Consider the following 12,443-nt stretch of genomic DNA (forward strand, 5'->3'; position numbering starts at 1 on the left):
GTAGGTATTAAAACGTTCAAACTGTATAAAATAATCTTTTAAAATTCAAAATGAGCTCATATTTTCCATGAAAAATTAAAATTGTTCAGTTTAAAGATCTGATATGTTGTTTATATTCTACGGGGAATAAAATATGGGTTGATGAGAGTTATAAATCATTGCATTTTGTTTTTACTTACATTAAGTAATTTCTTATCTGACTATATTGTTTGTGTGTGTGTGTTTGTGCCTCCACAGGAACAGTATAAGTTCTGTTATGAAGTGGCTCTCGAGTATCTCAACTCAGCTTAGCTCTGACCAGAAGCTCCTTCATCACCTCCTCCTGAGAGGAAGAGGAGGACGACTACTGACTGGAAGAGGAGGAGGAAGAGTTTTGGTGTCTTTTGCACTGCCTTGTTTGACTGAAGTGTCTGCGAGCATGGACACACACTGACAGACTCATAGCGTTTCTCACCTCGTGTCACTTTGTTGTTTTTTATTGTTTTGTGTTGATGAGCTGAAACTAAAGCAAACAAACCCCCTCGTTTGATCTGTGATCCATCAGCGTGATCAGAGTGCCAATAAACTCCCCGCAGTCTGACGATGTTCCTGCCGACGGCGAGCAGAGGTCCTCCGATGTTAGGCCCCGCCCCCCTCCTGGAGGACAGCTGATTACTGTTTACATTCAGTCAGAGTCACATGACCACGGCTGGATGGTGCCTGAGCAGCTGCTGGTTCCAGGGACGTCATGGACGTCCACACAGCTGTCACTGATTACTGTGATAAGTGAGAAAAGCTAAAAACAGCAGATTCTGTACTGAAGACAAACGTCTTCTGGAGGCTGAATGCGACAAACATGAGTAGTTTTAAACATGAGTAGTCTTCATCTTCACCAGCAGCTAAACTGGACTGAGTAACCAGCTGCTGTTGTAGGTGAAACAGAGGCAGCCGAGAGAGACCAAACCTAGTCAGTAATCTCAGTATTGATCAGTTCTGTGACCAGTCTGGAGCTCAGGATGATTAGCTAATAAACTGGTTAGAAGCTTAGAATGGAAATTAATGCCAACAACTTTGGTATTTATTCTTATTTATAAAATGAAGTAAAATGCCAAAACTTTCCAAAGGTTTCAGAATTTCAGCTTATCTGCACACACTGGCCACATTTACATGAGTTTTAATTCTCCTTTAATTCAGAATGAAAGTTAAATCCTCTTTAAAAATGACCTTGTAAACACGTAATTCCAAATGAAAATGACCATTTTGAATTAAACTTAAATCCGAAGTATGTGCCTGGTTTACTCTGCTTTTAAATCCGAATGGAGTAATTCCTAGATCATGTTTACATTCATTCCACTTTAAATTAATTCCAGTGGTTCTGAGCATGCTCGTTCCCTTGTCCTGTCGCCATGACAATACGGTACTCTGCCTCTCCTCCTCAGCTGACCAACGTCAAGCAGTCAGCTGGTGTCCAGCTGCTGCTTCAAAACCAGAATAAAAAGCGAATGAGGGTTTTTTTATGTGGTTTTCCATGTTGCAGACGAACTGAAAAGAAGCAGGAACTGGAGTTTGTTTTCTTCCAGTAGCCGTAAATCCATCATGTCCGCCCCCTGTCCAGTAACAACCCTTTCCAACCCCCAGATCTAAAGCAGAATTGAATAAAGGCGATTAAACATGTTTTCCATGTAAACCTCAATTTGGAATTACTATTTCCATGTAAACATGAAGGAGGATATTTAATTCCAAATGATTTCATTCTGAATAATAAATTCCAATTTAAAAAAAACACCATGTAACTGTGGCCATTGAAAAGGTTTGTGGTTCCACTCAGAGCTCCACACGTACGTTTCAGATCCAAAGACTTGGTTCTGGTTTAGCATTCTGGAGCAGATTCGATTAGTTAAAACTGCAGAGCTGAAGTCTGCCATCTGATGGATTCAGGGAAGATCTTAGGACCAGGATATGAGCCATGTGGAACACCAAGAGTTAAAGATAATAAAAGGTCACTAAGATACAGCCAGAGGTTCAGAACCAGAAAACCCAACAAGACGCTGAGTCTGCAAAGTCATCAGTTAGTCTTGACTGCTTTTGGAACTCTGGGCTGGTCTGACCCGGGTTATCAATGACCCTGATTTGGTCTGACTCGGGTTATGAAAGACTATGGATTGGTCAGACCCTGGTTAGTTTCCCTGATCCACTACAAGAAGCTGTCAGCTTGACGAGCCCTTTGAAGAGCTCAGGATAATAAAACATTTTAACTTGTCTGTTTCCGTGACAACCATACAAACCCAACCTGCTGATCTGTGATCCGGTTAAACATGCAGGAAAACGAGTTGAGCTCGTTTTGGTTTTTATTTAGTGTATTTCCACAGAGGATCATGACCCCAGGTGTTGTTCAGAGCCACCGTCCATCCATCTCTCCATCTTCTTCTGTGGTGTTAGTTTGTCACTGATGCACACTAACAAGCCAGGGACGTGGCACCAGGACAGTTTGGTTTGGATGCTGGTCCCCTTCAGGCTGTGCTGTCTGCTCGGTGGTTTAGTTTCAGACAGTGATGGAGACGAGATGTTAATACTGTACATAGATGAAGAGGAAGCAGGAAGAATATTTATTCCTTCAGATGTTGTCGGTGTCGTCATCGTTGTTCTTGTGAAGCACACAGAGAGAGACAATCATGTCAGATGATTTAATGTTCCACCAACAGAACCACAGTGAGACCAGTTGTGCCAGTAACCCTGTAGACACGTGGCTCTGGTCTAACTCTGGTGATGAGTGGTTGGGGTTTTGACTGAACCTTGCTGATGTGGTGCTGATGAGAACATTATTGTAATGAAAGCTTTTATTTATGTTGTATGATTAAAAAAAGATACTGCAAATAAAAATCTGTATACACCTTCAGCCTGCGTCTGTGTGCTCTCTGACAGCAGCCAATCAGATGGCTTCAATCTGTTCACATGATGCTGCAGCAGAAGATGAGTCCACGTCTCAGCTGCTTCTGGGAAAAACTGACACTTCTATGAACTAAAAGGAGAGAAAGATCATCCAGCCTGTTATCAGAGAAAGGTGTGAGGGTATGGGGGGCATCAGTGTCCATGGATGACTGTGTGAAGGAACCACTGATGAAGAGGAGCATCATGAGGAGGAGAACAGGGAGACGACACCCTGTTGGATTCAGAACGAATGGACACAGATTCTTCAGATAAACTAAAATAATTAGTCTCATTAAAAGGAAAATGATGGAACACAATGGAAAGATGATTCTATCCAACTTCTACCGAGTGCTGCTGCAGTAGATTCTACATCTGTTTTCTAAAAGCAGTTTTCCTGGTCAGAGATGACAGATGTATGCTGAGTTTCACAAAACTTTATTCTGATCTGGGTTTGTTCAGCAGGAGAGTTCTCCACAAGTAACATGTGTAAAGAACGGGATCATAAAGTTCTCCTCGCGGCAGTGTGCTGGGACAAAGATTTGTCTGATTCCGCTGCAGCAGCGCTTCATTGTTCCTCTGAACGGAACTACTTTCTACTGAAGAAATAGTCCCTGTTGTTGCTGTCTGCTGGTTAAATGAAACTGAATCATTCAGATAAAAATGTGTCACAGACACTAAGACGTCTGTTCTCAGAAAGGTTCCCTGCTGAGATGATGGAGTATCTGAGCAGCAGCCATCAGAAGATCTGTTACTGACATACTGACTGATTTGTGTAGATAAATGTGAGCTGCAGCACACAGTGCGAACAAAAACAATCCAACATTTAGTGCTTAATGTCATCTCCTTTGTGTTTTCCACTCCCATCAGCACCTTCTGATTTACTACCACGCGTACATCAGGACCTTAGATTTGTAAAGATGTTTGTTTTAAAAATGTAAATTACAAGTTGTCTTATTATTTATATAAGTCTTATAGCACTTTTACAAATGTAAAATGTTTATCTGTTAAATAAAATGTCTAATATCTGACTTTTTCAAACAAAATAATAAAGATTAATTAAATTATTTTAAGTGAAATGATTTGTCAAATTCTTTGGGGAATTTAATTTAATTTAATTTAATTTAATTTAATTTTTATGAAAAATTTTATTTTATTTTATTCATTATCCATTATGGGTCACGGAGAAGCAGGAGCCTATCACATCATGTTAACAGGCATTTTATTTTATTTTATTTTATTTTATTTTATTTTTAAACCTCCTCTCAAACTCATCTACACTTCTGATCTCACCATCATGCTAATATGAAGATCAACTAAACCAAATGTCCCAGGTTAAAATAAGACAGAATCCTTTCCTTAATATTTTTAACCAAATTATGGTCAACTGTCTTTGCATCTCAGTCTGATTCTGAACATTTTCCATTTAAATTTACCCTAAAAACCTGATTTATTCTAATAGGGCTAAAACAATGACATCGTGTATAGAATTTTATATACTCTAATAAAACAGAACGATGGTGTTCATTTTGAAATGTTTATAGTTTAGACCTAATGTCACAAAACAAGACTGAAAGTATTTCATGTCAAACATTACTGTTAATTTTTTTTTTTTTTAGCTAAAGTTTGTCAAAGGCATCTGTGGTCATGGAATCATTGTTAGAATGTTGTTTTCCTCTGTGAGATTGGCACAGAAATTTCACATTTCTCCTATGGATTTGTTTTTTCTTGTGATTGACTTGGGCATACTAAAAGACAAATTTTTTTACACAGCGAATCCATTCTCTGAGTTCCCCAGAAACCAATAACATGAAGATGGACCTGATTATTGTGAAAAGATTCTTCATTTACTTGGGGTATGTCTTTTTTAGTTTTTGTTTGTTTGTTTATGTTTTTGGTTTTTTTTTTAAGATTTGGCCTAGGATTAAGGAATTGACTATTCAGTTTTAAACATTTTTGTTTTTTTTTATGTTTAATTTTATAACCTCAGCCTGTCAATGAAGATCAACCTGTTAAAAACTGGATCTGATTTTCATGGGATGTCCTCATTTTCACAAAAAAAAGTTTTATAAGAATGATTATCAAATGGAAAATAACTCATCAAAATTATCATTTTAAAAAGTTATTTAAATTTTTTTTTCTTTTCGTCAGTTCATTTGTTTATTCGTTTCCCCCTTCGTGATTTGTTTTGAACAGCTGCTGTAGTTCCAGCTTTAGCCACACGAGGGCAGCAGACAACACAGTGCAGCGGAACCAAAGAAGAAGAAGAGGACAGGGAAGTAAAGTAAATGTTTCCGGTGCGGCCTGGTATTCCGGTGGTGTATGTGCTCGTGTCTTGTTGTGGGAATCCAAAAGATCAGAAGTTCGGCTTAACTCGTCGTTTTAGTTCAGCCGTTGCGCACGCGGCCACGTGCTCCATGTATAACGTCTGTGTTCTGTTAGCAGCTTTAAGAATTAAGCTAAGGTGACTGATCGATCAGGAATCGGTTGGTATTGATCCTCGGAGGAGACGTGAACAGGTGAGTGGTCAGGAAATAGCCGGTTTGATGTTCATGAATACACAAACCTTCTTAAGTTCAGTTTAGCAACCATCTAAAAGTTGGTCGTTAACACTGTAGTTTGCATCGCGTGCCCCGTGTGTCTGTCAGTGGTGCTGATTTGCGACTAGTTAATTGGCCGAGCAGCTAATCAGAGCACTGGGTGTCAGCAGAGGTTGTGATCATGTGACTGTTCTCAGGTATTGCAGAGATGGAGGCGCCTGCAGGAGAACAGCTGTGTGTGTTCCTGCTGAGAGATGGAGGAGAGGAAGAAGAGGAGGAAGAATTGGTGGTGGTGAGGAGCAGGGAGGTGGGCTGCCAGTGGGAGAGTCCTGAGGAGGAGGAAGAGAGGGAGAGGAAGGAGGTGGGCTGTCAGAGTGACTCTGCAGAGACGAGGGACGCCGGCATCCAGGTGGACCTGCTGAGTCAGCAACTGAGCTGGAGACACTCAGGTGAGGATAAAGGTGTGTGTATGTATGTGTGTGTTTTATCAGTTTTTGTGTGACGCTGTAATGAAGGACCTCATGGGTCCAGGTTGTTCATGAAGATGTGTGTGGAGGTGAGGTTGGATCTGGGTTTACCTGTAGTCCAGGTGTAACCACTCGTGGGTTTCATGTAGACTTCATCCAGCTGGTCTGGATCATTAGAACTGTTTTAATTATTGAGTAAATAGACTCGGATCAAAGAATTTCTATTAAAAACTATTGAAATTGGATGTACAGTGAACGTTTTCCACTAAGAACAGAGGCTGTTAATCCAGGACAATAAATTCTGTGACGTTGTGGGGTCTTTCTGGCTTTCTTCAGCAAATTTCTCATGTTTTTTAATTTAATTTACCAACGTTTGTTATTGCTGTGGTTCGTTATGCCTTTCCTTTAAGGCAACAAACTCGTGCTCTTTCACGTGATTTCAACCAAAATGCTTTATAAAGTCGCTGGTGGTAAATTTGGCAGCATTCATGTCGCCTCTGGAAACTTCAGTCCTTTATATTAGGCATGTTGCTGTTTTGCTAGCAGGATTTTCTAATGAGTAATGACACCAAATTACTAACATCTCATTAATGCTAAACAGTGACTCACGCGCAGCAGCTTCTCCACCTACCAACCCAAAACAACAGTCACACAAGACTGCGTAACTTCCTGTGTCTGTGTGTGGTGGTGTTGGGCAGGAAACAAACAATTATTCCGTTTCCATGGTATCGGATGGCGTTTAGACAGAAATACTTGCTGATACCGATCCCCTTACTTTTGGTAGGATCGGCGAGTATTTCCGATGCTAGTATTAGTATCTGCCCAACTCTAAACCAGATGATTTCACAGACTGGTTCTAAGTTTGAGTTGCATTTTGTATCTCCAGTCAGCAAAAACCTGCTGAGTCATGATGTCATGTTTCACTCTTGTCAGAGCAAACGCTGGTTTGAGATGTTGACCGAATCCATCTGTTATTGTGACTCCGTCTGCAGCGTGTTGGTGTTTGAATAGAAACACCAGATCATGTCAGCTTTCAAAGTACAAATGCAAGACAAGATCATAAAAACAGGAGGGAGATATTACTGCCATGAAGTGTTAAAAAATCTTTCTTGTTCACGTATGACGGACTTTAGCGATTTTAAAATAGCGGAAAGTTCATAAATGAGCAGTTAAATGTATGACCGTGGTATTTATCCACAATAACAACAGAGTTAAATGTTGGTGTTCAGACATCCACAAAATAAATTATTTCAAAATATGTGAAGAAGGAAATGTTTATTTCCAGAAAAATACAGTGTTTCTACTACGGTGTCACAACTCTGTGTGAAATGAGAATATTCTGAGCTTAAAGCTACAGTCTGTAAGAATTACTGGCATCTAGTGGTAAATATCGGCATAGCAGAGCTGTGAAAGGGTTTGAATTCTTCCACAACATATTTCCATCGTGAATGGACCCATGACTGCACTTCTATGTACTGTTTTCTTCAAAGCCATGTGTGGGAGGAGTAAGGCTGTATGTTGGTATTACTTTTAACTTTGTGTTTTATCAAAGGGCAGGAGTCAGCCAGAATTATGGTGAGAAGCAGGTGAGAAGCAGCTAGTAAATGCATAACACCAAGCATGGTTTCACCACAGGGTGGGGGAGGTCCACAGCTTTTTGATAGTTGTTTGAAGGGGGTTCTCTGGGAAAATAGGTTGGGAATCGCTGATCTACACCTATCAAATAAAGCTGGTACTGCAGTTTTAAAGCTCAGAAAGTTTTTTAGAGTTTTTTGTCTATTCAGAAACACTGTAGTATAAATGGTAGCACAAATATGGCAGCTGCCCTGTATGTGGATACATAAGTAGGTATAAATGGCTCATTCTAAGACAAATTTATTTTATAAGCTGATTAGATATCAACAGAAACACCGTTTTAATAAAATATTACGTTATTCTGTCATTGATCTTTGTTAAAACTGCCGTACCTGCTTTGATTTCCGACAGGAGAAAAAAAAATGCATTGAGGTTCAGGTTTCAGAGGACTCTTCCTGAGAACAGAGGCTGTGGTGCAGTGACATGTTTCTGACACCAGGGGGCAGCAGAGGACCTCCGTCAGTTCACGTTAATCTGAATTCTTCTGTCAGAAAAACCATATAAGTAGATTCTGTACTGGTTTCTGGTTTGTACATGTATGGCACCACCATATTTGCCCGGACAAGTTTTAAAATTTCAAGAGGACCGAGTTGAGGAATGATCCCAGGATTCAACCAAAACAGTCAAAACATGTTTAAGCAGAATTAGTTTTTATACACAAGAATGAAAAACTTTCATACATGATAAATATGTGGGGTTTGGGTATTCTGTCAATAATTTCATCATAAACGGGTAGAATAGTTAGTAATATTTGAACTATATCATGTAAATATTACAAAGATCCTTAAAGATGTATATGTTTATTATTGTTTAGAAATGTCTGCTTTGGAGTATTTTACCCGTATAAAAGTAGTTACATCAAAATGAAATTGATTTATATTCTAAAATTGCTTTGCTTTTTTTTACAAATAGTGAAATGCATCTACTTATAGGTGCATTAATGCCCAAGCTTTACTTCTTTCCTTTAGACAATCATTTATCACAACAATGATACTTGTATGGTTTTTATTATATTTTATTATTATTTTTAATTAGACTCATGCTAACTCTGGTACAGTGCATCAAATGGAAGCATTTATGTTTTGAAATTGTACATGTTAATATATAAATTAATATTAACAATAAAAAGCTGAGGCGTTTACATATGTGTGTCTGAGAAAAACATTTGGTGAATGCATGTTTACCCTGAGTTGTGTCTGTCAGGGTCAGAGTGTGTTGTATGAAGTCACACTGAAACACAGCATGTTGTTTTTGTTTTTATTATTCGACACATACAATTTTTATTTACATTTCCACATGAGACACATACTGGATGTCCTCATCAGATGTCATGTCTACACATGTTCACCTCTAAAACACACACACAAGGAAACAGGAAGTTCCCTCTGACATTAGAAACATCCATAGTCTGAGCTGTCTCTGCAAGTCACCACAGCTCAGGGCAAACAGCAGCTTCAGTACATGTCCAGAACCTGGTCCAGGTCTGTTAATGTGAACTCTGTCTGCAGGTTCGTCTGCAATGCTGCTGCAGTGCCTCACTGTCAGACCCGATGGAGCCGACGGCGGCGCTCTGCTGCAGCACTGCACCACCAACCGGACCAGAACCAGAACCATCCGACCTCCCAACAAACCTTTTTCAGAGCCTGACCAGCCCAGGACCAGCACCCGGAAGAGACTGTCGACTCAGAGCTCCAAATTCACCAGAAAAAGTCGCCTGCGCCGTAAACCACCTGATCCCCAACCAGAGGAGGAGGAGGAGGAGGAAGAGGAGGTGGTGACAGTGGAGGAGGACACAGGTGACCCAACCTGGACTCCACCTAAAGGAGGTGAGTCAGAACCAGGTCCAAGTTCTGACCTGATCAGGGTTTTTTTCATAAAAAAGAAAATCCCAGTTTTTTTTTTTTTTTTTAATGATTTGTTTTTGTTTATCAGAACAAAATAATTATCAGATTATTTGTGTTATGTTCAAACATTTTCTCTCCTTTCAGATGTAGCTTCTCTGCCTCCTTCAGCTCCTGGTGACCCACAGCTGGACTCAGACTCCCAGCATGCACCTCTGCATTCGGTGAAGCTGGAGCCCGACACCACGGTGTGCGACGTCTGTGGTAAGGTGATGAAGAACAAGTCGAGTCTGGCGCGTCACTCCTTCATCCATACGGGGAAGAAGCCGTTTGCCTGCCACCTGTGTGAGATGCGTTTCAATCGCCGTGACAACCTGCAGCACCACCTCAACCGGCTGCACCCAAACGGCGTAACCAAGCTGGAGAAGCAGCGCACGGCGGCGTCGTGGCTGTGTGCCGTGTGCGGGAAAACGTTCAGCTGCCGCTCACGGCTGAAGACCCACGAGGTCATCCACTCGGGCGTCAAGCCGCACCGCTGCGACCTCTGCCCCAAAGCCTACATGAGGGTAAACGACCTGGAGCACCACAAGAAGGTGGTCCATGTGGACGGCGCCACCGAGCCGCAGCGACCCAGCTCGCTGCTCTGCGACCTCTGTGGCAAAGAGTTTAAATGTCGGTCGCAGCTCGCCATCCATTTCCAGACGCACACTGGCGAACGGCCGCATCTCTGCGACCTCTGCGGCCGAAAGTTCGCACGCCAGTACCAGCTGAGGCGCCACAAAATCGTTGTCCACACCAACCAGGCGAATGGCGAGGGGAACCTGTCGCCAGACGCCCCATTCACCTGCGGCGTCTGTGGGAAGCGTCTAAAATCAGAGGCACAGCTTGCCGCTCACGCCCACATCCACACGGGCGACAAGCCGCACCGCTGCAGCCTCTGCCTGCGCAGCTTCCAGCGTGCCACCTGCCTGAGGCAGCACCACGCCCGCGTCCACCTGAAGGTGAAAACTGCCGATTCCCAGCGTGCTGCCGGCCGCAGGAGAAGCGTATCCTCGTCCAGCGTGTTCCCCTGCTCTGTCTGCAGCAAGGTCTTCAAGTTTCGGTCTCTGCTGGCGAGCCACGCCCTAATCCACAGCGAGGTCCGCCCGTTCGCCTGCGACTTCTGCAGCCGCACCTTCCGCCGCCTTAGCCACCTGAAGCGTCACCGCGAGGTGGTGCACGCCAACGGGGCTCGTCTGCCAGAGAGCTTCATCTGTCACATCTGCGGCAAAGACAAGAAGTGCCGCTCGCAGCTTGCCAGACATGTCATCATTCACACCGGCGAGCGGCCATATGCCTGCGAACTCTGCCCCGCACGCTTCAATCGCCACGGCAACCTGCAGCAGCACAAGAGGCGCATGCACGGCGTGGGCAAGCCGGAGGCCGTAGAGGGCCCACCCATCCTGTTTGACGATGACATGGGGGACGCTCTAACGTACAAACAGGAGGAGACAGTGGTCTCTATGGATACGGAAGGTGAGCAGATTGAGGCTGCAACGAACGATGATGCAGACATCATGGAGGAGCTGGACGCCACCTGATGAAGTGCTGCACTGAGCACGCTCAGTGTCAACAGTCAGGAGAGGAGAGCTCCAATTAACCGATTCTTTCAATTAAACTTGACACATCACATGATCTTCCTCAGATGTCATGGAAACAGCCGTGTGTTGTAAGGACACAGATGGAGAAAACTGATTGGCTTAAGTGTTTAGATGTGTGACAAATGAGCAGAGGGAGGCGTCCCCATGACAACAAGGACTGAATTTTAAGGGTCAGTAATGTCTCATAGTGATGATGTCACCAGCCAGACCATGATCAGGACGTGCCCGCGTGTTCAGTCCAGTTTCATTAAACTAGATCCAGATCCTGAGTGAGGTACAGGTCTGGACTCTGTGGTTCTGATGCAGATGTTAAGATGATGTGTGTTAAAACTGGACAGTATGAACAAAGTTGTGTAAAAATTCCTGGTTTTGGACTTGAACATAAATGAATGAAACCAAGCTGTTTGAGTTTTTTTCTGATTTCACTGTGAGTGGTGAGTCCTGTTCTGATTGGGTTCTGGATGCCTTGTTTGTAGGTTCAGGTTTCTGATCATCTGGATCATAGAATGTTCAGGAACCTGGATCAGGACCTCCCAGGCTGCTGCGGCCAGAACCAGCTGAGAAAGTTCTGCTGTTTCCTATCAGAACTGCAGCTGTCTGTGGTTCTGTAGAGTCCAGACCCTTACGGAGCAGCAGACGGGACCAAACTGAGACTAGCTGCTGTTTTTATTTGACTCGTTTTTTAAGTCACATTTCTGAAGACTTTTCTGTAAACCAGTTTTAACTTTTATTAATGAAAAACAGCTTTTTTACGCACAGGGACAAAAACTAATGACGAAATGTTTCAACACTTTTCTCAACAAACAGGGACGAAAATATCCACCTCAACATCCAATCAGAGCAGCTGGTTTGTTTGGGACAAAACATGGATCCAAACAGAACTGAGATCATTAACCACGCCTGCTTCAAATTATTCTGTTACTGTGTCTAGAACAAGCCATAAAAACTCCTAAACCAGGAAGAGAGGATAAAATGAGGTCATTTTGTTCTCTTAGCCTTCAGAACAAGAAGACATTTCTCACAGTTTTAACAAGTGTAACCCGGGAAGATGAAATGTGATGAAACTCTGGGGATTAAAAGAAGAGCTGACGTATGGACACATCGATCCAAAGCGACAGTTTTTAAATCGAAATTGCATTTCAAGATGTCGCAAGTAGCGTCTACTCCTTAAGCCGTAATTTGTCATTTAAATGTGACGGCTCCACTCAGCTGTAAAGCTGCATTTTAAAACCCAATCATGGACTAATTTTCCATCAATGAAATGACTGAAACGCAGACAAAAAACAAAACAAAAAACAGATAACAGTCCAACTTCCGAAATTTCATGAAGTAAATAAAGACAGGCTGTGTCTGAATGTCCACTCAACTCCTTAACCCCTCGACCACTACACAGGGCTGTTATAAAGCACACTACTT

General features: G+C 42.4%; 2 protein-coding genes across 14 annotated transcripts in view; both read left to right on the top strand.

Moving 5' to 3' along the window:
* The window catches only part of LOC121628798 (receptor-type tyrosine-protein phosphatase mu-like), a 165,821-nt gene extending 162,946 nt beyond the window's left edge, over positions 1-2,875 (top strand). For all 12 annotated transcript variants that reach the window (XM_041968107.1, XM_041968109.1, XM_041968112.1 and 9 more), the window contains one exon: positions 238-2,875. In XM_041968107.1, coding sequence (XP_041824041.1) covers positions 238-291 — 54 coding nt within the window. In that variant the 3' untranslated portion in view covers positions 292-2,875. The remainder of the gene's footprint in view (positions 1-237) is intronic.
* A 2,325-nt stretch (positions 2,876-5,200) lies between these two features.
* On the top strand, positions 5,201-11,426 carry LOC121629291 (endothelial zinc finger protein induced by tumor necrosis factor alpha-like). 2 transcript variants are annotated; one of them, XM_041968942.1, is made up of 4 exons: positions 5,201-5,423; positions 5,642-5,905; positions 9,055-9,372; positions 9,535-11,426. In XM_041968942.1, exons 2-4 carry the CDS (start codon positions 5,653-5,655, stop codon positions 10,965-10,967), a joined length of 2,004 nt encoding a protein of 667 aa, XP_041824876.1. In that variant the 5' UTR covers positions 5,201-5,423; positions 5,642-5,652; the 3' UTR covers positions 10,968-11,426. The 2 variants fall into 2 exon arrangements, with proteins under 2 accessions (XP_041824876.1, XP_041824877.1); XM_041968943.1 differs by having other exon boundaries at positions 5,642-5,893.
* Positions 11,427-12,443: the final 1,017 nt, after the last annotated feature.

Source organism: Melanotaenia boesemani, chromosome 18 (genome assembly GCF_017639745.1).
Source record: "Melanotaenia boesemani isolate fMelBoe1 chromosome 18, fMelBoe1.pri, whole genome shotgun sequence".
In the NCBI taxonomy this organism is placed as follows: domain Eukaryota; kingdom Metazoa; phylum Chordata; class Actinopteri; order Atheriniformes; family Melanotaeniidae; genus Melanotaenia; species Melanotaenia boesemani.